Raw genomic sequence first — 27,940 nt, forward strand, 5'->3', positions numbered from 1 at the left:
GTGCTTAAGTCAGCAAGAGAGGGTTATCCTAGTGTTCATGCAGTTCATTCAAACACGTTTTACAATTCTTACAATCAGTTCTCAGCAATTGCTGGTATCTTACATAGCTGGAATTAAATTCTCTCTCTGAGGGTGTTTTACTGAGCAGGGGCAGTGTTATTTACCATTCTGTAAGCTGTCAGATGGTTTATACCATTTTCTTACAAGTATTTATGCAGTTGTACACTCACTGAAGCATGGTCTTCAGTTTTTAGGCATTTACCATGAAGGGGTCCCTCTGCACAGTAACAGACTCTCTCTGGGTTTCAGTGGCTGCTGTTAGGGTGTCCTTTTAGAGAACTAAGGTGCAAGTTTTAAGTTCTCTTCTAAAGTTGTTAGTGACTTTCTGAGGATTTCAGTGTGCTCTTTCAAGAAGTTACATAATTATGTACTCCTCAGTTACATTTTTCCTCTTCTTGTGCTGTCCTGCTTCATCATGCATTTCCAGGAGGCATCATGGATGGATTAAAAGAATTGAATGTTGTATCTTTAAAACATTGCCTTATGCATAGCTGGACTTCATCTGTTTACAGCAAAGCAGCTGGAGTATAATAATTTGAATTGTGTTTGAAGCTTTTAAGAAATCATGTGAACAGCTGGCTAGGTGACTCAGTGACCTAGATTGCTTCAAAAGAGGAAAACATGATGTGCAGAAAAGGATCAGATTTCATCACGGCACTTGGGGCAGAGACAGCAGCAGTGTGTTCCATTTCAAGTTCTATGAAATACATGTCAAAATTGTTGATGTAACAGATTAAATAGGTTCTTGTGAATGAAGACTTTATTTGATAGCACATAATACATTTTGAAGTCTGCCCCTTTATCCCATACTTAACCTGTTCTGGAAAGTACAAGGAAAAAGGACAAATATACCAGCACTAGCTGTGCCAAATCCACTTCTGCAGGGAGTGAGGGGGTCATGTATCAAGTACTGCCCTGACTCTTGAACAGAAATCCAGTGATATCTCTGAATTGAAAGTAGCCTTTCATATAGCTAACTACCTATCTCTCATCCAAAAATAAGAAAGCAAAGGCCTCTCTTGCTCTCATTGGAGAATGTGTGGTAGAAGGTTCTTCTCTGCTGTCCTTGCTACCTGTCAATATCCAAGGCTAAAAACTGGTCAAATATGTCAGTGTTACAGTATTCAAGGCTGAGGGCACAAATACTTAATTTCATTATAAATATACCCTGTTTATACTTTACCTGGCAGTCTCAGAGACTGTATGGCTCTGCATTGTAGTAGAGACAATCACAGTTTTACCATTCTCTTTCTCTTCTCTATGAGCAGAATTTGTTTATATAGAAGAGCATTTTGCAAGTATTTACCTTTGAAAACAGATAAGTAACTTGACCTAGTAAGTTCTTCCAGAATACAGGACATGTTTAGGCAAACAAATATATGGCTGGCTTAGAGGAGCTATGTCCCTCTGCAGTTAAATCTGCTGCAGGTGATGCATTTATAGTGAGTTTTGAGAAGAGGCTTGAGGCCAAGCACTAAGAAAACTCACAAGAATTCCATTTTCAAGCACCATTAATTCCAAGTACTCATTTTGAAGATTACTCTGATTGGAACACTTTCTATTCTGTTTCTAGTGCATCAATGAGTAGATTTTCTGAGAAAAGATGAAATTTTTTTTAACAGGTTATATATTGCCCTTTCCCCTGAGGCAACATATGTCTGTTATTATTTACAAGGGAAAAAAAGGAAGGACAGTCTTAAAATAGCTGCTTTTGAAGACTGCAGAACATTTTTGTGTTTGCCTTTGCCTCTGCTTTGAGGCAGAGCAAAAATCTGAATCTGACTATTGCTGCCACAGTGTCTGGAGTGGTGTGAGAGCTCTACAGTGGGGACTGGCAGGTTATTTTTCTGAGAAAAGCAGCATGAAAGACTTTAAATATAGAAGGGAGATAGATGAAAAAAGTAGATCTGTCATCAGGAAAGAACAGAAGCAGGAACCAAACACTTAAATAGCTTTAAAGGATTAATACATGCTTCAGAAGGATATTAACTATGCAATTCAAGTGTGTTTTAAGTTAAGTTGGCATTGTCTTTGGGTCATTTCATTAAGTACCTTTCATCTAGGCATTATTGCCAATATCCATACACAAAATGCTTCCTTTTTCTCTCCAAAGTAAGAGTTATGTACCCAAAGAAAAGCCACTGAGATTTAAGGTAGCAGAAGAAAAGCATAGGCTAGCCTATAGGAAATAGCAGAGTCTTTTTTCAAAACCCCATCTGCATTATTTTGAAACTTCTGAAAATTTTGAAAATTTTTTTCCCCCAAGGGGTTGTGGAGCAGTGGAACAGACTGCTCAGGGAAGCAGTGGAGTCACTTCCCTAGAGATTTGAAAAAGCCATGTGGCACAGTATGAGATGATTTAGATGGGGACTTCCCAGTACAGAGTTAATGGTTGGACTTTATGATCTTAGAGGTCTTTTCCCAACCTAAATGATGTATGAAATGTAGTTTTAAATGGCTTAAAAACACCCTTCATTTCTCCATTGCAAAGGAGATAGATTCTCCATTGCAAAGGACATAGATCTGCCCTTCCTTCAAGCAGCATTGCTGTTTTCAAGCGCAGCAAAGGAAAAACCAAAATAAAAAAAATAGCTCAAACATTACTGAAGGCAGCTCACTCATCCAGAAATCAGCTGTAAAAGCCCCATTTAGTACAAGTCCCACAGTGTGTTAGCAAGAATGATATTGAGCTTCAAAGTTTAACCATCGGATAACTGTTACTGAGGTGCCTCAGCAGGAAGTAGATGCCATATTCAGAGAGAATTTCCCAAATTTAGGAAAAGGAAAGTCCACACCTACAGCCTCCATAGTTGTAGTTTTGTACTTCCTGTGAAATAAGGCCTTTCCTGCACTGGAAACATTTCACTGGAGCTGTGCTCATTCAGAACAGGGTTCATTTCAGTCTTTGGGGACTATTTTCAGCAATAACCTGCTAGTTTTAAAGAGTCTCTGCTTTGTTTTAAATGTAATCCTGTTGCTTTAAACACTAGCAAGTCCTGCAAAAATCACATTTGAAAACAGGAAATTGAGCTGTAAGTGGCATGTAATAAGGGCACAGGACATAAAAACAAAAGATGTTTCCTTGCACTCTTCCTACTCAATTTGTATTCTTTAAATACTCAACCCATTCACTCTTTTTCCTATTTGTAAGGTGAAGAAAGGGTGAATTAATCAGCATTTTAGTGGCTGAAGAATGTATCAGCAGGTCTCTAATCTGGAACACAGATATGTTGGATACAAAGCATGTTAATTTCAAGAAAATGCAGTTAGGCATGTCTGGTATCCACTCTTTTCATATCAATTAAGAACTTCCTACAGAGCATACTTGAAATCAAGCAGAGGGTTTGAACCTAGTACCCCTGCATCTTATATGCTTGCTCTAAAACCATGCAGTCATTAGTTATGAAGAAAGCTGAAATTCAATATTAAGTACTCTCAAAGGTTCAGAACTTAATTCCATCTCTAAAAAATAAAGATTGAAACTATACCTATTCCAATCCTTACCAAATTTTTTACTGGAGAATACATGGGGTTGGAACACTATCCCAATTGAGTACAAAAAAAGATGGAGCAAGCACAGCTTAGCTATACTTTTGGAGTTGGTCCTCTCAGCTCAAAGCCTGCTAGCATTTCACTGGCCAGTGAGTAAAGAAATTACCTTTTATAAAGGCAAAAAGCATAGGAAGGTTCAGCCTGTTAGCAACACGTGACACCAGCTTAACATACCACTACCATTTGCATGTAGTAACTTTATTGGCAGAAGAAAAATAGGTTTTTTCTTATTTCCTGTGATTTAGCTACTGAATCCTGTAATTACTGAACTGGAAGTTCACATCAGCAATTAGCAGAAAAAAAAGAAAAGAAAAGAAAGAGCCAAATCACAGTTTGTGTTTGTGTGTAGAATACTCATTCCATGGCATCACAGGCAGCTGCTGAGGTGTCATCCTGAAGTATAATTACAGGCACCAATTTGTTTTCACTCAGCAGCAGGTGGTGATAGCATTTTGTAAACACTGTAACCAAACAATTTCAATTGCAAGGTATTCCCTCTGGAAGCTTTGTCAAGTGGGTTTAACCTGCACCAAAAAGCAGTTAGGGATCAGAAATTGAAGTTAGTCCCAGGCAGGTATTTATTGTGGTGCTCAGCTTCAGGCATCCTTATTGGGAGCAGGAGAAACTGCAAAACATCCCCAGGGGCTGTTTATTCCTTTCTTCAGTCTTCTTTGAGATTTACTTTTCTTGGCCAATTAATTTTCACAGACTTCCCAATGCCAGGCTCCAGCCTTCACAGTCCTTGTAAATTATTATCCTTCAGAAGCTGGTCATAAGTAGTCATTTAAAAATGAGGAACAATACAAGAAACAAAACAAAACAAAAAAAAATCAAAAAGGAGAAATAACACTGGGAAGAAGTTTTGGACCACAGAAAGCATCAGAATAAAGCATTCAGTGTCTTCTTGTCTAAAATGAGTTCTATCAGTACAGCCAGTCTCACATCCAATAAAAAGCACAGGTCTGAAATACTTTCTGTCAAAAGAGCAGGAGGCCAAGAAAGGCTTCAAACTGGACAATAATGGGGATGTTTACCTTAAAGTAAAGGATTTTCAATCAAGGATCCAATGTTAAGATTGCATAACCAGTTTGCTTCATAAAATGATTGGTGGCTCTGAGATGAGGAGATCATCCTCACCTAATGAAGAGTTCTGTTCAGTGTTCACAAAATTAGGAATGTTAAATTTTGTAAGACAATGTAGGTCTTCCTCAAACATTCCACTGCTCTTGGGAACCTCCTGGAAGTGGGTATTACTCTCCAGACTTGGACCTTTCTGACTCTCTTTTTCTTTGTTCATATGGTCCACTTCATTAATGCAGAAATGGAAAAGTGACTGGGATTCTTCAGCCATTTGGTGAGAAAAGACCCTCTCAGACTCCAAAGGTCTTCCAAAATCTGCCACAAAGCTGTTCATGTGAAATCTTTTTTCAGAAAGTTCTGCATTGCTATGGAGGAAAAAGAAAAATGCAGTAAACACAAAAGTAGAACTATTTGTGTTCTTATTAACAAGTTTGGTTTCAGCAACCATTGTGATCAGGACAAAAGGAAACCCTACAGTTTAATCTACCACAGACATTTAAAGCCAGCACTATTTCTTATTTTCTGCTGAAGTAATTTTAAGTCTTCATTTGTCGTGACAATTTTCCATGGGAATGAGTTAATACCAGCACTCTTAAATGGCACTTCTAGAAATCAATATACTGTAATAATCACCTCACTGAATGAGTCTATAAACACTCTTGATTTCAAATAGTAACAATTGTTCTAAATGGCTCATAAGAACAGTTTGAGAAAAGTCCTTGATAGACAAAATGTTTCTGAGGCACAGGCAGCTCTGCTCTCACCAAGGGCATTGAGTGCTTGCTTGTCCAGACACCAGACCATCTTTTCCGCTGACTTCAGTCAATGGCATTAAGATTTACAAATTAGGAGAGTTCGAACTAAAGACTGCTTTAAACACTGGCAGTCTTAACAATCCCAGCAGCCCAGGAAGGATAGTTTAATGTTTTTTGGCAGTTTTCTTTATAAATCTTCTCTCAAACCAGCACCAATCTGCATAGACTCGTGTGGGAGCCATTTGCAGCTGGGGGTGAGAAGAGCTCAAGCTTGATAGCAGTTCTACAGATTCCTTCTTTGTCAGGCTATATGCTATCATCACAAAATGCAAGTTATTTGCATTTGGAAGGCAGTAGAGGTATTCAGAGAATGAGCAATGAAACGTTCTCAGCATATGAATTTTGTTAAGAACTAATAAATCATACTGTTAACATCTGGAGATGTAGCAAATGATGCTGGAGTCGGATAATTGGACACCTAAAGGTCCACCCAGCACCGAAGAGTTTTTTAGAGGAATCTCATTTCCTCAAGCCTGCAGTGGGAGATAAGTGCCTCAGATGACACCTTCAGAAATCCACCCACTAAAATTTTCCCAGGTTACCTAGCATTAGTCTTTCAGGCACAGTTAAAGATCCCTGCTTCTCAAAAGCTAATTTACTTCCATTACATGATGAGGGAATTCTGTCCTCACAAAATCATTTCCACTAGCCTAGAAATCAAAGCAGTTCTTTAGTTTGTCAAAACTGTATTGGCTCACTCTGCATTTCAAAGAGAACCAGGTAGAAGAACAATGTTAAATTGATGTAAGACTGACCAAGTAATAATCTACTGTATACACAGCAGGGGGCAAGCAGCCTGGAATAATTCTGAACTGACAACTGACATTTATGTATTTATAATGCAGTAAAAAGCACCACTCTGAGTTTAAGTTTCATAAATAATTTGGCAAATCTGTCCCAAGAATTTCTAGGTAGTGTTGTGGCACAGGCAGTAGAAGTGGCAAATAAACACAGAAAGAAGAACAAGCACTGTAAGCCCAGGAAGAAGTGACTGCAGAAGAAAGTTTAAAATGCATTCTCTACAGAAGTAGAATTACTTCCTAAGTGCGGAAAGTGCTTCATAATCCAGTGAAGTATGAAGGAGCAAAGGCTGACCATGCAGAGGGGCACACAAGACTGGCAATGGCAACCTAATCTTAATGGAAGATGCAAATAAATTTTACAATGCCCCAGAATATTGAGGATCTATTATGAAGCATAAACCTGTGTTCATGAGCAGGGAACACATGGTGTAATATACAGTGATATTTTTGGATATCACAAGCACCATCTTTGAATTCACAAGCACCATCTTTGAATTTCAGAGTGGAATTTTATTACATTTTTTTAAAACTAGACTACAAACTTACATAGTCTTGCTCATTACAATCTGCAGTAATTCCTCAGCAGGTATATTTTCAGTGTACTCAAGAAAAGCAGCCTCAAAAATCCCAGGTTTACTTCACCAAGATCAACTAATTTCTTAAAAAAAACCAGAAATCTAACATTTACTGCTTTAAGATTACACCAGCCAATATTTTGTACAAATAGGTTGCATGGTCTCTTGCATTTGTTGCACGAACATGCTCTTAAGGATGTTTTCAAATGCAGAAACAAACATGGCATGCTTTCCTTTCCTAGTGATGATTAAGAGCAGTTTTTGGAAATCCAAACATTGCCAAAAATTTCTTTTTCAGTTGCACAAGCTCAGGTTCCCCAATACTTATATATGCAAGTGAACAAAAGAGAAATGCAACAATTTCCTAACTCATTAAATTTCTGCCAGTCCCCATCCATACCCTGTCCATTCAGGTCTGAGAACGTACCTAATTCTAAACATCTTGTGTAATTTTGAAAAGTACATCCTATCATGGCCCTTTATATTGAGCCAAGAAAAGCATACTATTAGGAAAAAAAAAAAAAAATCAGATTATTCTACTTTGGATCCATCCATCTGAGCTCAGATACACTTAATCTCTCACATTAATGGTACTTTGAAGAACAGCCAAATAGCCTTCCTGAAGTCAGAGACTTCATCCCTCAATAAAGCTGACTTTCTCCCAGGACATGGGAGTCCTGTTCACATCTATTTCTAAGGGAGGGCTCAAGGCAGCCCACTAATGAAATGCCAAGCCATGAAGAATCCAGTCAGGCATGGAAGTAGAAGATTTCTGGCAAACTAAAACAAGTGGTTTTACAGGTAGCTGTTCTCCAGTTTTTATATACATGTCTCAAAAATAAGAGAGCCCAACTGTATCCAGTGCCCTTAGCATATTCCCAGAGGATCCATGTTCAGCACCATGAGCATTTCATTACCAAATGTCTAAAAAAATGCTCCAATTTTGTAAAGGTGCCAACTCAGCATGCCTTGCAAGTGGGCAAGCACTCAGGCACACAGCTCCCAAAGCTGCAAAGACATTATAACAAATACAAAAAGGAATAATTGGTCTCACTCCAGCAACTGAAGAAAAATTGTAATAAGGTGTAGAACAGAAGGGACTTCTGGAAGTCTCAAGAAAGGCAAGTCTGAATTCTGATTACATTATCTGGATGTGGAAGATGACCAAAGGTGGACATCTCACAAACCTAAGGACACTGTTCTGAGAAAATGGATGAAAAAAACCAGAAAAAAGTGGGAGATATCAAGCAGGCCTCTGCTACCTGAAAGTAAATTTTTCCAAGTGCAAAAAGTTTTTACTAATATCCATATTAAGTTCTCTCTATGTTTGTATTTTTGACTTCATCACTTTTTCCCCTCTCAGATTGTCCACATGGGATCCAGACTCATGCTCAGCTACTAAATAAGATCTTTGTGAAAAGGAGGCAGCACACCAACAATTACAGGGATTTTAAATCTGTTTGGGAGCAATGTCTGGCTACTTCATAAGAAACTGTAGGGGAAGCAAAAATACCAGCACATCAGTTCTGGTAAGCTGGATTCTTCTGACTATTTTCTTCACACAGGAGCAAAACTTTAGGAGTACAGAAGAGGCTCAGGATGTACATCAGCCATCTCTAACATGTCCCTGTCTCTGGAGATGAGCTATTACACAGAGTTCCAGAGCCAGTTTACATGTGATTAAATAGCAAAGGGGCTCCAGGAGGCAGGGACAGGCTGCTTTAGGAAGTGATAAGCAGCAGCAATTGCCTTTTACAATCAGCTTCTCATCATTGCTACCTGCCTGCAAGCAATCTCACGCTCCAGAGAGGCTTTTTATTTCCACTTTATGGCACACAAGCCTGAGAGGAAATGTGGGTTCAAACTTTCTCAGAGGAAGGGAAACTGACAGCCTGCATCCTGTGCAAATGCAGATAAACCACTGAGGCAAGGCAGGGTCTGCACGTATTTATCAGCCTGAGGACTTTCAAGGGATCCTGGCTATAAAGAAATGTTGAGCTGGTCTCTACTTCAGCATCTGTTGCAATTTCTCAGCAGAAACGAAGACACTCAGGTCTCAGGGGTTAAGGGAAGATTTTGCAAACACTACCCAAATCTATCTTTAGACTTGAACAAAAAAGCATTTGGAAACCAGCCAGGCTTCCTTAATTCAACATCTGCACTGCATTTTATCTGTATCTACTCTGTTGATATTCACAGTAACACTCCAGGAAAACTTGAGCCTACTTAGAACCATCCCACTAAAGGCACCTGTGTTTAGCAGCCTACCCTAAACATCCTTTTAGAAGGAAAATGCTAAAATTTCTTGAAATGAAGACAGGCTGCACTGTTTCATAAGAGCAGACTATAACAAGATGGTACAGTGTCAGCACTGTCACTGCAGTGTTTGTCACTGTCTTGTTTGGGGGCTGCAAGAACCCAGGGGTGCCACTTAGCAGGCTGGATTTGTTATTCCCATTTTTAGACTCACTCTTGATGTGGTGCTCCTGTCTTCGTCAGCAGGGTCAGGACAAAAAACATGAAGATGACAAAAACTGCAAGACCAACCCAAAATCCAATCACAATGGAATCTGGTGAAAGAAAAAAAAAAAAAGGAAACAAGATGATCAATATTTTGCTTGCAAGAAGTTGCCTTCTACAGGCAGCACGAGCACAAACCAAAACAATTTGCAGCTTATTTCTGGGTGACAAAGAGAAGGGATAATCAAAGCTATCATTATCTATTTTTAAACAGAAAGCTGCCATTGAAAATCTCATTTTGAGACCAAACTTTACTGATATCTAGACAAACCAGACAGTAGATAACAGAGGGAAAACAATTCTCTTGGTAAGTAAAATAAGAGGAGTTCCCTGTGTGATGCCAGGCCCATTTCCAGGCATTGCTTTGGAACTTCAGTGCTAAAACTAGGAAGGGAGGATTATTTGATTTTCCTCAAAATCCTCTGTCTCTGTAGAACTGAACTCCTGCTATTTAAAGTTATTTCTGCCCCAAACCATTGAGTTTCTGGATTTAAATGGATTTCTTTGACAAAATATGTTTAGGAAGACCTTTCAGTGGCAAGACAGAGGGTTCTGCAAGAAACAGAACCACAGATAAATCTATTTGCTTCTTCAATAAATATCAATAACCAACAGATACCAGATGCTTTTGAATCATTTTCAGTTTGAGTTTCCAACTTCGGTACAGAAAACTGGAACACAGTGTCAAAGGAGCACAACAGAGTTAGACAAAAAAGTCAGCCCAGCAGTTAATCAATAGGAAAACACCAGTGCAATAGACAAATATAGCAGCCATTGGGAAGAGCATGGCCTAAACTCCATCTACTCTTCTCATTTATAGCAAATGGACCACAGGCAATTTGCCAGTACTACCAAAAACAAATCTATGTTCACTTACAACTTCAAGCTGGATCCAGTAGCTCAAAGCTGTTCAGAGTTTCCAGGAACTTGATTTAGAGAGGTTCAAGTGGAACAAAGATATTTCCAGACACACTCAACTGATTACCATGAACCAAAATTACAGAGCACCATCTTTATTGCCTGGCTCAGGACTCATCAGCACCCAGGTATTTGTTCAGCTGTCATTTCAGTTAGTTTTTCTTTACTTATACAAATATTCAAAACTTCCACTGTAGAAGTTCAAAAACATTAACATGCAAACATTCAGGAGGGAAGGCTTGGTCAGGAATCCTTTCTAGCCTTACCTCTCATTACACAGCCACTACCAAGCCTCAGAGATCCTCCCTGGCTGTAGTGTCTGACCCAGTGCAGCAGGCACAGCACAGAATTGCTGAATTTCCTACAGGACTAACTAAAGACACTGAAAACCAAGGAATCAGCTATCCTACCTGGTGCTTGACCCCAGCTGTAAATCATGCTCCCACTGTGAAATATCTTCCACGCTAAAAGGCAGATGTGGAAACTGGAAATCAACTCAAACCATTCTCTCTTTTTTCTGCAAATTCAAAATGCCTGCTGCAACTTGAGATTTTCTCCCTGAGAAAATATTTTATCACAGTGAAGTCTCTCCTTAATCCCTTTCTTAGGTAAGCTAAGGAGGTTAAGTTTCAAGTCTCCCACTGCAATATTTGTTCCATCTTTCCTGTGCCATATCTTCCCCTCTCAATACCTTGTGTAAAATAACTGGAGTGTGGTTTGAGTATAGGTCTCTGTGAGGGAGGGGGAGGAGATTTTAATACCCCTTTCTGCTTAAAGCATTCTGCCATGAGCTTTTGTTCTGCAATTCCATATATTATGTGCACTAAATTCCTTTCAGAATCATTCTGTAAGCACAGCCTGTATTCACTGGTTAAAGATACACCTTACCTTCCTAATACAAAACAGCTCATCCTGCTGGACTTTGTAGTACCTGAAGATTTAATCTAAAAATAAGAACTGCCTTTTAAAAAATTACCACTTAAGCATTTATAGCTACTAGTACCTTCCAGTTAGTCAGATGTGCTTGGATGGTATGCAGCTGCATTAACAACCAGAATGTAAAATGCAATCAAAGTGACTAAAAAATATGCACATTGATTATAACAATCAAGGTGAAAAACTTAACTAAAAGGAAAAAGGGAAAAAAGAAAAAAAAAAGAAAATCAAGGCTCCAGTAAACTACTGCTCCCTACAAAAATCACACCTGCTATTGTGTGCTGAATAACAAGCCTGTTTTGGGGTTGGTTTGGTGCCCCTGCTCCCAAGAGAATTCTTAAGTTTACTGAGCCTAATGCTACTTCTTCCTTGCTCTATTGATCCTCCTGACACACCTCCAACCTTCTGCTGTATAAATTACATTGTTTGAATCTGTTTAAAATTCAAGCAGGTATTCTGAGTTCTCTTCAATATTTGATTTAGGTTTTACTCACTTAAATGGAAATTATTCAAACCTACTAAATCCTAAACACTTAGTCAAAATTAACAGTACATAACACAACTTTTGTTCAGAAAATAAAGTATGAACGACATTATACTGCCCAAAGTTACAAATAGATATTCATAGGATATTTTACATTATGATGCTGCAGTTTTGGCCTTCCTTTTCTTCATAATACAGACTCATAAAATCCTGGCAGCAATTCCAAGTTCTCTGATCACTTCTACCTATTTTTCCTCTCACTAACATAACTAACATACTGAGGCTTCCTAATTTTCAAAGGCACAAAAAGAGATTTTGTTCTTATCTTTGCCAGTCACAAGTATCTCCTGGCTATCTTTGTCTATTTACTTTCTAAAGCTTCAATGTACAAGATATGGGGTCCCTACTTTTCCAATTTTTTGATTTCTAGTTCTTGCCTTCACTTCTTTTACAGCAGAACATACTTTTTGCCTTTTTTTTTTTTTCTTTTGCAGTCATATATTTCAAACATCACTGTGGCATCTTTTTTTTTTTCTTGTCAATCCTTTTTCTCACAGGTCATTTTGAATAAATTTTTCTCTGCTCTTGAAAACAGGCTTCTGAATTCCTTTCTATTTAAATCAAATCACCTAAACTGGAGTCCATTCCCTGTTGAGCTCTCCATGAGTTCTCTCTCACTGACTCCTTTTCTTTGTAAGTATTCAAGGTCTCCCTCCTCATACAACCCTTGTTTAGTCTCCTGTCCTTCTCCCCAGTTAAGGATTTCAGAGAAGTTCATGTCTGGTCACACTGCCTCCACATTTCACAACAATCTCAGAATCTCAGCTCAGCTGGCAATAGCTGGAACAAGAACACACCATGTCAAGAAGTATCATACACAACACAGACTATTCCTTTAGCAGATTGATCTCTGCCCTCTGGGGACTGCATGCAATAACAGCGAAGGAAACGGAGCCAACTCCAACCTCTCAGTTAAAACAAACAAAGAAACAAACAAAAACTAAAGAAAATCCACCCTAACTAGAAGGGACTTCCTAGATCACTGATTCAAGTACTACTACTGACATCTTTCATCAAGCTCCACCTGAAAAGCAGTTTTTACTTCTGTTCCATTCTCTAAGAGCTGTCCAGGACCTTCTGCTCTATGAACAGCAGACAGGGAAGCTCAGCTGCCATGCTCAGCGTGGCAATCACGTTGGTGGCAATCCAAGACCTGACTTGCAGCTGTGCCTTCTGCAATCCAGAGGCAGATGTCATTTATACCTTTTTGTTCCATCATGCTGTTTGAGATACCGAGCTGAAAAGAAGATGTGTACATAACATTTCAGCTGATCTTTGCAATCAGGTTTAACCTCTGATTAAGTGGAAGAATTGAAGATAAATTAAAAACATGATGAAAGCTAGTCCACATTTTTCAATTACCTATCACTTGTAAAAATACAGACAGCAATCAGCAGACTTTTTTGAGGGGAAAAAATAAAAAGTAAATTCGACTCTATTGTTTTTTTAGAAGAGTTAGTAATTTCAACAAGTTTCTTCTGTCCCTTGCAGAGCCTCCCCAAAACCTTCTGACTCTGTAGAGGCAAGAGAGATGATCCTTTCTGGGCTGCTGTTTGCCAGTGCAGGCACTACTTTTTCCCAATCTGAATGCTCATGGGACAAATGAGAGAAAGTATGTAACCCATCCTGGACCAGTGCTCCGGCACTGGATAGGGACCCTTCCCCAGGACTTTAAAGTCTGGGGATCAAACCCTTTCACAGCGTATCTACCTCAGAAACAAAGAAACAGGATGTTTTTTTCTCTTCTGCAAGAGCCATCAGGCAATTGAGTCTGTTTCTGTTACTTTTTCCCCCCTCTATTGTTTGTCCCTTACAACCATCTCCTCTAAAAGGAAAGATCAACAAATCCATTGTCTAGTTTTCAGAAAAATATTGGTCCAGATGTACTGGCTTGTCCTAGTTACACCTTCTCCAAGTTCCAATCCACATTTTTCATCTTTCTGGTACCTATCCTCCATTTTTCCTTCTACTGTAAAACAACTCCAGTATTAAGAGAAAAGTGAATTTAGCACACTCCTCCTATAAAGACAGTACCAATGGCATGTTTGCTTATAAGGAGAAAATTCTTCTTTTATTTTCAACCTTTTAAAAACAGAAAATTTATTTTCTATCAGGAAAACCAAACACAGGTAATGCAGGTAAGGCTCCCCCCACCACTGCCTTTTTACCATTAACAGAAACAAACAAACAGAACCAAAACAAAGCAACACTGATCTGAACAGTCACCAGAAGCAGCAGTGTATCTGTATTTGTTGTTAACTTTTCCTGACAGTCAGATATTCCTCAGTATTGACAAACTCCTACCACAGCCAATAAATCCATGGCTCTCTCATGCACAAGAAAAAGTCAAACAAAGGATAGAGAATAATAAACAATGAGGATCTGATAAAGAGAGGGATACTGCTAATTGCAGAGAATCCTGGGAATTAGGAGAGAAATGGTTTTGTACAATATTCAGCCACAAGTGAAGAAGAGGAGCACGCAGACAGGAAGCTGAGCTGCATGCAGTGTGTCTCTGCTGAACTTACACTTGTGAGCCTTCAGACCTTCAAATGACACCGGTCCATACTCGTAGTACTCGTAGTCCCAGGTGTAATCAGAGTTAGACAAGGCCTGCTGGGAGGTTCTGTTAGAGATCAGCCTCAGGGCAGACATCTTGCACCTCAGCAAATACGGACCTGCGGACATGAAATGTGTTAGTGGAGACTGCATCTAGCACGGCCTGTGGGTTTTTGTTCTTGCTCGTCCCTTGGATCACTTCCTCACCACTGCTCCCAAGGGCAGCCACTGCCTCTTCAGACAAGGCTGTCCCATCCCCTCCCATTCCTTCCCCTAATTACAGACACAGACTCTGGGGCCCAGTGAAAGGCAACTGAGGTGTTTAGGGAGCTGAAGCACAAAGGGTTTGTTCAGCCTGGAGAAGGGACAGCTCAGTGCTGTCTTGGAGGGTGCAGAGATGCTGCTGCCAGGCTCTTCTCAGAGGTGCAAAGTAAGAGGACAAGAAGCAATGGACACAAATTGGGCAACGGGAAATCCATATTAGATAAAAGGAAAAGTTTACCTGATCTAGTGGAACATGCTTTGAGCAGGAGGTTGGACCAGATGACCACCAGGGGTCCCTTCCAACCCAAATTTCTCTATGCTGATAAATGGGCTCAATATGCCACTACAGAAGGAAAATAAAACAGGAGTGATTTCCCTCATAGATTACCAAAAACTGCAAAGCAACACTGAGCATCATGAAATTATCTTGATAATTTCTCTGTCATTACCACCATTCTGTACTAGAGCCTTGCATTTTGCAGAGTAATTTTTTTCAGAATATGAGGCAGTTTTATGCCCACCAAAAGAAAGCACATCTCTGCACAAAACATGTGCTGCAGTAGCTGGAGTCAGGAAATCCAAATTGAAACATATTTCAAAATACTTTTTGTGAAAGCAAGCTGAGCTTTGGGTAATTCTGGATTCAATTAAAACCCAGCAGGATTGACTAACACTTCAAGTGCTAGGAGAGCCATTGTAAAGAACAAAAAATCAGGTACAAAATACGAAACACTTCACTCAGGTAATATGAACAGCATTTCAAATTTGCAAAATAGTTCTTTCTGCAGCTATTTTACCATGACCAAATGCTGGCAGTAATGCCTCAAGGCAATTTTAAATAAGTACCATGCCTGAAAAAGCAAATTTCACACTTAAATACAATGTTCAGAATTTTAAACACATGCCAGAAAACTTGACTGGTAAATTATAAATCTTTTAAAACAATAAATGGATTATTTTTCAACACAAACCAATTTAGTTTTCAGAATGAGCAACCTGACAGCAGGAAAGGTGAAGGGGTGGGCTGGGGAGAGAAGTGATCAACTCCATTCTTGGATAAGAAGCTTCACCACATTATCCTCACCCTCTCCTTAGCCATTTAGAAAGCCTCCAGCATTAATAAACAGCCTGAACCACAGAGGAGAAGGAAAAAAAACATGGATATTGTGGACAACACAGTTCATGGCTGAGGACATTTCCCATCTTGTACTTCCAACCCTTTCAGAAGGGACAGAGAGAAAGAGGTAAGTCTAACCAAAAGTGCCTCTGTTGGCAGCAAAGTTCCTCCTTGGCTTTCCCATTTCTTCACATTAAAGAGAGAATGTCTGATTAAGCTTTAGACAGAAGCTTTATTATTTTAATCAAGAAAAGCAACTGCTGCCCCTGGGAGAAGGAAGTGGCACAGAGAAGACCCTAGGATCCCTGTCCTAGTTTGCTCCCATCTCAGCTCTGTCAGTTGTTTATTACAAGATTCTGTGCTTTGTTTTGTGACAAAACATGGAGCCACACAGAGTTCCAACCATCTTTTTTCCCCCTTCTCCTCAATGTCTTGTTGATGACATGTCCCTTGACAATATTGATTAGTCCTGTTTAAAGGCTGTTTTTCTTTTTTATAACTTTCCAGTGAAGCATTTCATTTCAATATTCCTCACATGGCATCACTAATGGCCATTGTCTCCTCCCTCCTTTTAGTATTGCAAAAAGAGCTGAAATCCACTTGTAGAAAACTTCAGAATAGAGTATGGGACCAATCTGAAAAATGCTGTTTCTTCCATTTTAAGTGTTTCTTCCCAGCTCAAAGCAGATGGGATTCACTGGGCCACATGCAAAGCTCTCTCCCACTCTAGTCACTAGTGTCCATTTATAATTTATGGGGAGGATAGCCACTCCCAGGACACAAAGAATCTGTCCCAGTACAGACTAGGTAAGGATTGGAAGCTCCAGCCTTTCACCACTTGCCTTCACTGTACACAAGCCACTATCAGAGGGAGAGGGGCTAACAAACAGCTGAGTCACCAGCTCTCTGGCTGATCTGTGCTCTGAAGGACATATAAAAATGTTTCTAAATCAACCAGCAGGGCTAAGCATAAGCACTGCTCCAAACCAGCTTTCAGCTCACTTGGAAGCTTTGTCTGTCTGAATACATCCAAAAACTCGGCCTCAAACATGTGAAAAGCTTTTATTCTACTTCAAAAGCCAGTCTAGCATGGTGGCACAAGGACCAGCACAGTGGAAGAAGTGGCCATTTAGACCTTGCATCTCCTGGGGAAGAGCAAGGCAGACTGAGCTGGCACAGTAGCAGGTGCATCTGCCTGGCTGCAGCAGGTCATGCAGGGATTCAGGTTAGAGGTAGGCACTTCTAAGAAGGAATTCCTCCAGGAGATGCTCTGAAACACTCTTTCAGTCAGACACAGAGAGCCATGATTCATCCCACAGCTCTGGAGCTCCACAGGGACCTCCTCTAATTGACTTGGCTGAGGGTTTTTCTGGAAGGTACAGGAGTCTTTTGAGGCAAACATGAAAGCCCCTCTATTGATTTTCATGGGTATGGATGCAGACAGGCTTTCCTCATTCCAGCTCTCTTCTTTCAGGGCAAGTCAGGAACAAAAATCTTTGCTTTGATTGTTTGAGAAACCCCAAAGCAGGACTGTGTTCAGTGCTGCCAACCAGAAATTTAGGCAGGTCTGCATCTTGGAAACTAAAAAGGGCAAGTGGTCAGGGCTTTCTTCTGGAGCACTGGGTGTTGCTCTCTGCAGATAAATGAAACTAGAAGTTCCCCATGGAGAACCAACTGCAACTCATGGAGTTGAATTATTCCTTCATGAGAACTTGTTTGTAATCTGTGTGAAAGTTTGTAAGGTCTCAGCTGGCCTGACAGCTGCCAAGGGCACCTGGGCAAGCTAGTCTGGCTGTTTGTGTTTGCATAAAACCCAAGTCCTTGAACAGCAGCAGCAGGATACCAAACTCTGTGCAGCTGGGCTGTTTTCTCCAATCTGGGCATCCCTGATGCATTGCATGACACTTTCAGGCACTTACCTTTCAAAATGAAAGCAAAACTGAACACACACCACATCTGCAACACGACTTCATGGCTTACACCACCACTGAGACCACAAAGGCATTTCTGGTTTTGTGTGTGTCTGAAACTGTCCTTGTCACCAGCAGCAGCTCCCTCCAAAGCTGACCTGCATGCACAGAAAGAAAACCATGTGGATTGTTCATGTACTCTTTGCTTCTGGAGCAAGAGAAACTACCAGTATGGTGAACACACAGAGCTTGGTGAATTTTCAGTCACAAACTACATCTATTTTCCACATACTTCTGTTCTGTTTAGTGCCACAGAATCTAAGCACTCTGTGGTTTTCAAAAGAGCAAATGAACAAACCATTGCCAGCTTGCAAACTCTAAAGATTCCAAGGCCCAGACAGGGGAAAAAAGAAGGAAAATTTCCAACTGTGAGAATCCCAGCCTGAGAAAGCTTAGCACTACACTCTGGAGCATCAGCTCCATCAGCTAGGCAGCACAGTTAGCCCAGAAGTTGGTGGCTATGAGAAGTTAACAGCTCAGGCTGTCCCCATACCTTCTGTGTTCTCATACCAGCACCAATATTGTGCATGAGGGAAAGGGGAGCCAGCCACCCCCACATCCCTTTTTACTCCATCCCAAAGACTAGGAGGTGAAGTCAGAGAAAAAATGAAAAAAAACAAGCACAAACTTACACTGCTGCACTGCATCAGCTGAAAAGCACCACAGACCCCATTTTCTACAGCCCTACCATGTGGCTTTGAACAAGCTGTGCTGCTCCCAAGCACAGACAGGAAAGTCTGCAGGAAACACTCACCCAAGGGTCCTTGTTTCTTGCTAATTCTCAGTACCCTAGGTGGGCAGGGTTTGAGTTCAAATTAGTGATCTTTTCAGGGGAATACCCAATTCCACCTGCAATAAAAGAAAAGAAAGCAAGCAATAAAAATGAGTTAAATTTAGGGAAAAAAAAAAAAGAAAGAAAGATATCTGAAAATTATCTGATTTTACAGGTAAAAATCAGTCATGAATGCCAACTCTGATACCTAGGTCTTTTCTTGGAGAAAAAAGAAAGTACAATGTTAATCATGGTTATGCTTGTTACTGATGCTCACAAACAACAATGTCTGAGCTGTTGCACTAAAGTAGCAAGCTGGATTTATCACAAAAGGAGTTTATAACAATGGAAAGGAAAAAAGCTGGTTTATTCACTGCTTAAGCTGTGAACTAAGGATGAAGGGTTAGTTACAGACATCTTTGCCTCATACCACCATATTACACATCATATAACATGCATTTTATTATCCTATAACTGTGTAATGTGAACTCCAACAATAAACTTCTCTTATGCACCCCACACAAACTCCACACCATTATATACAATTTGCATGGTAACTGTATAGCTCTGTTTGTACCTAGTTAAAAAGTGATGACATTATGACTTTAAAGTGAAATTTAATAAAGGCTAAAGAGATTTGCCAACGATTTTCCTTCAGAAAACTACAATATAAGCAAATAAGAATGTCCACTTAGCAGTCCAACTCAGTAGGTGCCACCTGGAAGTTCAGGCAGGAACTAATATGAAATGATACCATACTATGAGCTCACTGACAGCTGTGTGGTTCTAAAAATGAATAAAGCAAATACTCATTAGCCTTGTTTGAGAAGGCAGATGAATCACAGCTAACATGGTATCACAGAATGTCTGCATTCCTCTTTCTCTTAAAAAGCTTCAGGCCTGCACTGACAGTAAAGAGACATGGAATTGTTAGTAGGGAGCTGCTGGGACTTGTTCCCAAAACACACTGAAGCTCAGCCTCCAGTACCAAAAGCTTTAGATATTGCAGCCAGTCTTAAGAGACAGTATTTTCTAAAAGTAGTAAAGATTAGCCATAATTCCATTTATTTCCTGCATCTAGGGCAGGATTGCACCAAAAGCACTGGGCCTGTTTTCCTCTCCCCACTAAAAGCCAACCTCCTCTTAGATGTGCAGGTATGACAACCTCAAAGCCAAGGTGCCTCAAGACCAACCAGACAGAAGAAGCCCTATCAGTAAGCATTAAAGCACAGACACTTTTCAGTCCTATGTTATAAATGCTGACATCAATAGTATCTATACATATATTCAACACCCCAAAAGAAAGGCTGCCTTTCCCTTAGCAATTTATAATATTGCCAATTTTAACCTTTCTCAGTACAATTTTTTAACCTCTCAGGCTAATTTGTTGTAGAAAACCCTGAAGTGAAAGAGCCCTGGCATATCTACTAATGAGGTAAGATTAGAGCTAATAAAAATAAACATTTAATAAAACTTGCTTTACAGTTTATTCTCACAGGAAGCTCTGTGCTGAGATGGGGATGTTCTGAATTCCTTTCTAGGCTGAAGTCTGTCAATCCAATGCCTTATTCTGAGTAGAGAGAAAGGAAAGCTCCCCCCATCTGCTCTTACTGCTCAGCACACTGCAGGTCAATTGGGATGGTTCCATCAGAATATGACCCTAACTGTAAGAGCTGCTTTTAAAATACCTCCTATTTCTGGTACCATGTAAGAACCTATTAAAAAAAACCCCAAAAAACAATCTCCACAGAAGGGACAGAACAAACCAAACACTGCTAATTTTTTATAACTAAAAGATGGTATTCAATTTGAAAGGAAAAAAAAAAAAACTCACTGAGAAATTATGTCAATGCAGAGGGTTACCAAACTAGACTGACTCAAACTGCCTCGTCTGCAAGTCATGAAGAAACACTGGAAGCACAAAGTTCTGTGTAGCCAAAAAACCCAGCCGAGCCCAAGAGCAGAGGCACCCAGGTGTGCTTCAAATAACCCACCTAAACCAACCATTGGTAACAGGGGCAGACTGAAGGAAGGAACTACCCTTGTGTGATTCCTGGGAAACTCAGCACTGATTAACTGCTAAAACTGTTAAAGCCCTGGGCTCCCTTTGTGTCAGAGACCCAGAGATGCCTGGGGATGCCCCGTGCCCCCCAGGGCTGCTGCTGCCAACCTGCAGTGTGCCAGGCTCTGGGTTTAATGCAACTGCTGGGAGGGTTGCACAGCCCAGACAATGGATGAGTGTCCTCAGGCCTCATTTCCTAGCCCTGTTTTAGCTTTGCATCAGTGACAAAGTCACCACAGAGGCTGACAAGCAGAGTGGAAGCCAATGACAGTTTCCTCTCTCCCATTACAAAATAATTCTCTAATCTTCACACAGCGCTCATCTGCTCTGAAGCACAGGCCACAATCCACTTCCCATAGCACCTCTTCACTTCTCAGTGTGCTCCCTGCAGAAGTAGTTCTGTTCCCAAACTCTGCTGAAGCCAGAGCAAGATAAACCAGCTGGCAGGGATGAAAAAAGCCCAAACAACACAGGTATGAGAGACCATTTATCAGAGCTACTCCCACACTTGGGTATGTCACAGCTGGGGTTTGACACTTCTATGGTGGAAAAATCTTCAGCTTTTCTTTCATCCACACAGGGTCTGGAAGACATAATCTCTCAGATGCAAAATAACACATGAGCTTTTTAATTTGAATCACATATTATATTTCCTCAAGAAGTAATAAAACAAAATTATAGACATTTTCTTTAAAATTTCCACACCTACATGACAAATATTTTCTTAACTTTTGTAGTTATCCTACAACATAATGCAGAAATATTGTCTTAACTGGTTCAGTGACAATTTTAAGCACTCACTAAAATGGAGCTGTTCATCCAAAGTCAAACAGGTCCGGGATTGTTTCAAACAAGAACTGGGGGATTTTTTTTTCCCCCCATCTTCAAATCTAAGTCTTCCCTCCAGCACTGCTGAAGAAACAAACAATTTATTGTAGTGCTTCAAATACAAATTTCTCCTCAGGTAAATCAGACAGCAGTACCCAACTCACAGGCATATGTCTGAATTTTCCCATTCTTATCCCTGCCATGTCTCTGTGTTATAAATAAGTAACCAGATGCCAAGAAAACCTCACTGAACCACCACAATCCACTGCACTGAGTACACAGAATAAAGCCTACATTTTTTTGTAATAAGATTTGTGGTATAATTTTGCCAGTAAGAGCTGATATTATAGGTACCAAGATTTTAAATTTGATTTAAACTCTTGAACAAGCTGCAAGAGTATCATCTATGTTTCACTCAAGACCTTTTCCATGACAAAGAGTACATAGGAGACCAGGGATAAAATAGGCAGTAAATTACTTTGTCCACCTATTAATAGTCTGAAGGTTTTTTCTTAAAAAAAAAAATTCTTGCAATAGCTTTATTTTCTATATATTTGGTTGTGATTGAGACACCCAGATTGTCTCATTGTTTTTGACAAGAATAGAGCCAGGCTGTCCTCAGTCAATGGAGACCTGCCATTGCCCCGGCATTTTTCCAGGCATTTACTCCTGTGGTCAAAATTATCTTGACTCTCTGATTAAGAACCTGAATAGAAAGCCACAAATGGACAAGAAAAACAACCAGAACTGGGGACTATTACCTGATTATCTCTAAGCAGAAACCAAAACATCTGGTTGTTTCCACAGCGGTTACGTAAATCTGAGCCCCTGTGTGCACAGCCTCTGGAAAAGCTCAAATGAGAGGAACAGACCAAAACAGGGAGACACTCCAAGACAGTGCAGTGGGCTGGGAAACACACCTGGAAATAGAAGTGCCCCAGTGCTCCCTCCAAAAGAGTGCAACCAGCCCTGCTGGGGCAGTTGGAGGCAGCATTGCCGCTGCTGTCCCGTCTTTCTTCGAGCTACGCCTGTCACAGAAGTGCCAAACTTGTGGTGTGTCTACACTTCCAGTCACTGTCCAGCTTTATGTGCCAAACAAGGCTGTATGACAGGATGAAAAGGCAAATGTCAGGGAACAGGGACTGCTCAGAGAGAAGTTTTGCGAGCTTGTCACTGAGGTGATTGTTTCCAGCAAAGAAACAATGGCAGACAGGTCAGGGGAGAGACCTGAACTTAAACACCAGTCACTGTCAACAGAGGCTGAGGCCAGAGGAAGAAACCACTGAGATGACAACTGCTAAAAACAGATACTGTTAAGGGAAAAGGAAGGGAGGTAGGGAACAGGGGGAAAGTATGAGAATCAACAGACTAGGGAAGAGCACACAGAGAAAGGGAAGAAGGCAAGACAGAGCAGTAGTAATCTAAGGCTGTATGGAGGAGATGTTCATCCCTTCAGTCTGAAAGCACAAAGGAAGAGAGATGTTACCTGGAAGGGGAAAAAAAAGGCAAAAAAACCCACAACAAACTTGTCTTGGGGTTTTTTCCCCCCAACCATTTTTTTTCAAACGTTTTCGGTTCAATTCTTAAATTCACTCAAATGCAGTCAGTGTGCTTTTCAGCTGTTCTGATTTTGAATACAGAAGGGATCACTCCGTTACAAATTCAGAAAGGAGACACAAGCTTTTCTACAGCTGACGTTCCCCACATCACCCAAATGAACAACGCCATCTCCTGAATATTATTATTATTATTATTATTATTATTATTATTATTATTATTATTATTATTATTTAAAATGAAAGAAAAAATTGGCAGAGCGCTTCAGACCTTAAGGCTTGCGGGAGCCGCCTGGTCCCTGCTCGGAACCTCCTCGGTCACCTGTTAACCGCAGGCTGGACTCCAGGCGCTCGGGGCTTCCCGCCCGCCCAGCCGGGAGCACCCACCCCCGGGAAGGGACTTCCAGGGACACGGCGGGGCAGGGCAGGGCAGGGCAGGGCCGTGCCTTTCTCTGGTCCCCTCGCTCACCCCCCGCCCGCGGCGCCAGCCCCTCACCGCGCTTACCGCGCCGGGCAGGTCCGCCCAGACAGATCCCGGAGCGCCGCTTCGTCCCGGCCGAAAGGCGCAGCCCTCCCGGAACGCCCTGGCCCCGGCGAGCCGAGCCGAGCGGAGCCGAGCCAGCGCTGCGGGCGGGATGGAGCGGGCAGGACGGAGCGGGCGGGACGGAGCGGGCGGGACGGAGCGGGCGGGATGGATCAGGCAGGCTGGAGCGGGCGGGATGCCACGGCGGGCTCGCTCCCCTCAGAGCCAATGAATCAGCAGCGGGCGCGCTGCCCCGGCCCGCGCGGGCGGCATGGATCGGCCGCGTGACGCTCCCGCTCCAATGGGCAGCGCGCGCGGGAGGGAGGGAGCGGCTCCCGGGCGGCCGCAGGTGCGGACAGGGAGCGGGGCCGGCGGCGGAGCCGGTGCGGCCGCGGCCGTCGAGGGGCGGGGAGCGGCGAGCTCCGGGCGGAGCATCGGCTGGGAGCGACACCTGCGTGTCGCTGGCCGGCCGGAGCTCGCACATCCAAGGGGAAACATCGATTTTGGAGGCAGAGGGATGGTCCGTCCCCACCTGGGGGCTGAGGGGCTTGCACATGGGGAGTCTGTGTGAGCGGGAGCTGGTGGGGAGCAGTGAAGGATGTTAGAGGCGCTATCTCAACGGGTGGAGAGCAGTGCCCTAAATCTTCAGGGATTTGGTTCAGGTCTCTCGAGCCATACCGCAGGATGGATCGGGTTGGAAAGGACCGCAGTGAACCACGTGGTCCAGTCTCTGTTAAAGCTGGGTCATCCCAGAGCAGGTTGCACAGGATTGCATCCAGGTGGTTCTTGAGTATCTCCAGTGAGAGAGATTCCACCACTTCTCTGGGCATTCTGTTCGACGGTGTGGAACAGCACAGTAAAGTTCTTCATGTTCAAGAGGAACTTCCTGTGCATCAGTTTCTGCCTGTTGAAGAGCCTGGCTGAATCCTCTTGGCATCCCCCTTTAGATGCTTATATACACTGATGAGGCAAACCAATCATCTAAATTTCCAAACCTATGAATTGTTACTTCTTCAAACTTGGAGACCTTTTGGAATACAAAATCTGTAGCTTGCTCTGACAGACTTGCTGGTGGTTGGTAGGATTTCTGGAGAATGTCTAGGCCTGCTAAGTCATCTAGGGTGTTTTGCTCAGGACATGAGTTGGGTCTTCAGTAGCTCCAAAGATGGAGACTCCACAATGTGTCTGAGAAACCCTTATCACGCTCACTGGAGAAAAAAAAAAAATCATGTTTGATGGAAGTGGCTATAATTCTAATTCATGTCTGTTTTTTCTTGTCCTGTCACTGGACACCACTGAGAACAATCCCACTCCGCTGCTTTGCTCCCACCATAGGTCTTCATCCACATCAGTAAGAGTGCCCTGAGCCTTCTCTAAGCTAAGGGATCACTATTCCCCTAGTCAACAATCACACACCCAGGCTCTTCATCATCTTCATGGCTTTTAATCACCTTCATGGCAACCAAGTGTTTTAAGGAATCACATGGCTTCATTTTTCAATCCAGTGCTAATAAACAAGTCTGAAACATCACCAATCCAACAAAGCAGACAGCCCCCTGCAATACCCACCCTTTTATGTTACAGTAGATCTTTGCCAGTGCTCTGAAACTTGTTAGCACTCTCTTCATCTGTTCCTTTATAGGCAGGACCTGGGTCTTGGACAGTACTGTCCCTCTCCAGCAGTGATCATAAAAGCTACCAATATTGTCATCTTCATCTCAAATATACAGAACTGATGCTTTTGCATGCTCATGATTGTAATCAGAAATGTGAATAGGCACAAAGGCAAGTCAGGAACTTCCCATCTCCTGCTATTTGCACTGCTGTTGAAAAGACAGAATGACTCAGGCTTTTGCTCATTTTTCTGAGCCTTAAAAAATAATTAGCATTCAAATTCTCTCTAGAAAGAAGCCTCAGGTAGCCAATACTCCACCTCCAACACATCTCTGCTACATCCTGTAAGAAAATATTTTAGAGCTTTTATACCAAATGCAAAGAAGCCTAACAAAAACAAACCACAGACTAATGAACCAGAATTGTAGCATTTTTCTAAAGATTCTAAATTTTGTTTCTAACAGTTCTTATTAGTGAAAATGCAGAATTAATGACTGTTCAGTAATAGCAATGCAGCTGAGATTGCAGCAGAAGAAACACAGCATTCTTGCCTGATGAGATGTGGAACTGCAGGTGCACAACTGCGAGTGTAGATAAGGGCACTGCACAATGTTTTTCCCATTCCTCCTGTCACTTATTTTTCTGATTCTATGCTCATCATTACTGTCTCTTCCTCTTAGTAGGGACAGCAGTGGGAATTTTTAAAATGCAAAGGAATTCAGCTGAGGGAAGAGGAGAGGTAGCACAGGAATTCATATTGCGGCTGACCAGAGTGAGGATGGAGCTTCATCTGCAGCAGCTGCCCTCTTATGGCTCAGCAGCTGCAGCATCAGCCCCGGGTTTAGTGACACACAGCCAGAAACTGCATTGACAATTAGAGCACAAATTCTGCAGAAATTTATTCTACCAGTCCTTCTCTCTTCCTAAATCTTTAGATTTGTGTGTAGCTAGCAGCTGCCTGGGGTTTAGCAGACACCTAGAAAGCAAAGGAAAGTAAACAACACTTCTCACTGCAGCTGATTTAGAACTGACAACAAAGAAACAAAAACCAACAAAACAACAACAGAACAACAGTCCTGAAAGGAACATTACTACAGAGTTAAAAGATTTGAATTTCTTCCAGATTCTGTGGTGGTTTAAACAGAAAGAAAGAGAGGAGCTTTCCTTCCCCACTTACAACAATTATGACTATGTTATAAGAATAAAGCTGTATGGTTGCATTTGCATGTTAATAAAAATGATATAAAGAAACAAGCTTCTGAATTTTTGTCATTTTTCTGTACTACACTCGCAAAAAAACTTCTCAAGGTTGCAGATCTACAAACCAGCTGCCCCAGCTGACTTTCAACAGTGTTGTTGATAGATTTGATGATTCTGATTTTCCTTCAAACTCTGTGGAATTCCTCTATTTGTCCTGTGTTAAAAGAAATAATATTTCAGTGGAAAATATGTTTTATATACCTTTCAAAATGAAACTAAATTAGAAGCTGACTAAAACATTTATGAATGCAGAGTGAAGTTTTAACAGAAGCCACCCCTCCACATTAGATGCAAATCTACAGATATAAATACTTAATTAAAAGTGGATTACTCACACACTGTGTTCATATCATTGTAGTGATATCACGTTCAAAAGGGATAATTTTAAGGTGGAATTAATATTAAGTGGAGGCTGCAGAAAAGCTATAGGGCAATGGCATGTTGTGTCAGTGGAATAGCTTCTGAGGCACCCTCCCTGCCCACAGTAGCCAAAGAGAATCCACCTTCCTCCATCAAAGCATCTTCCACTGCTCTTATGCTCATCTACTGAAAATGCTGTCTCCTTTCCTGTTGGAATTTAAAGATCTTAGCACCATTTCTGTCAGTTGTTTCTTGGTATATTCTAATGGTGACTGGGTAACCATAATTGGCATCCTTTGAATAAGATTCATAGCCTTCATCCCTTTTTTCCTCTTAGTAATCCATTTTCGTTTTTCAGTGAAGAGAGATCAGTAGCTGGACGTTATTCCAGCACCAGCCACACAAGAGGTGAATATCATCTCTCTAATGATCCTGCTTGTTCCTCTTCTCAGTAGGATGTAGAACCCACATAACCACTTCATAACAGTAGTTAAGTCCTTAACTGCTAGTTTTGTCCTTAGAAACTTCTCCAGAATCATAAATTTCTAGCACATGTTCCTTTTTTCTTTGTGTGTGACCTACAGTCTGTGTTCCTTTCTCTCCAGACTCCATGCTCTGAAATGCCTTTTAACAATATAATAAAAAAGCCAGGTCAGTTCATTACTATGCCACCTTTCCACTGACAGTTGTTTAAAATCTGAATCAGCACCACACCTGATATGTTCTTACTTGCATTTTAATGCACTTAACTGAGTTATCCAAACATGGTGCAGATATTACATTTAACTTTCATTTCTTTTTATGAGCTGAAGTTGTAATCTAATTGAAAAACTGACTTATACTTGTTAGATATACCCTAGTTCTCTTAGAAGTACTAGGTGCTAGTTAGGATTTGAATAAGCTCACCTCTCCGCTCTCAGGGTTAAAACAAACAGTTTCTCTGACAGCCAGCAAATACCAGTAATCAGATTCTGGGATAATTGTCCCAACTTCCCCAACACTTGCAGTTACCTCCTAGAAAAGTTTAGGTCCTGAAAAGAAAGAATAAGTCACCCACAGTGCTTGCAGTCTTCACTTTAATTTTATTTGATTCATCCTGTGCCAAACTTCATACTCGGCAACCTATCTAGGCTGTCCTTGGACAGATCCTCTCATCTGGTCCTTCTGGTAATGCCTAAGCACAGCATTCTTTTTCCTTGGTGTTTGGGTCACAGAATAAATTCTTTTGAGATATCACATTACACCATATTTC

General features: G+C 41.3%; 1 protein-coding gene across 1 annotated transcript; it reads right to left on the minus strand.

The window, feature by feature from the left end:
- Window positions 1-740: 740 nt before the first annotated feature.
- On the minus strand, window positions 741-23,555 carry MRAP2 (melanocortin 2 receptor accessory protein 2). Its single transcript, XM_050972328.1, has 6 exons — window positions 23,437-23,555; window positions 18,468-18,562; window positions 17,663-17,811; window positions 14,332-14,481; window positions 9,356-9,455; window positions 741-5,057 (listed from the first exon to the last, which is right to left on the minus strand). Exons 3-6 carry the CDS (start codon window positions 17,697-17,699, stop codon window positions 4,706-4,708), a joined length of 639 nt encoding a protein of 212 aa, XP_050828285.1. The 5' UTR covers window positions 17,700-17,811; window positions 18,468-18,562; window positions 23,437-23,555; the 3' UTR covers window positions 741-4,705.
- Between the last annotated feature and the right edge of the window lie 4,385 nt (window positions 23,556-27,940).

This window comes from Serinus canaria, chromosome 3 (genome assembly GCF_022539315.1).
Source record: "Serinus canaria isolate serCan28SL12 chromosome 3, serCan2020, whole genome shotgun sequence".
NCBI classification, from domain to species: Eukaryota; Metazoa; Chordata; class Aves; order Passeriformes; family Fringillidae; genus Serinus; species Serinus canaria.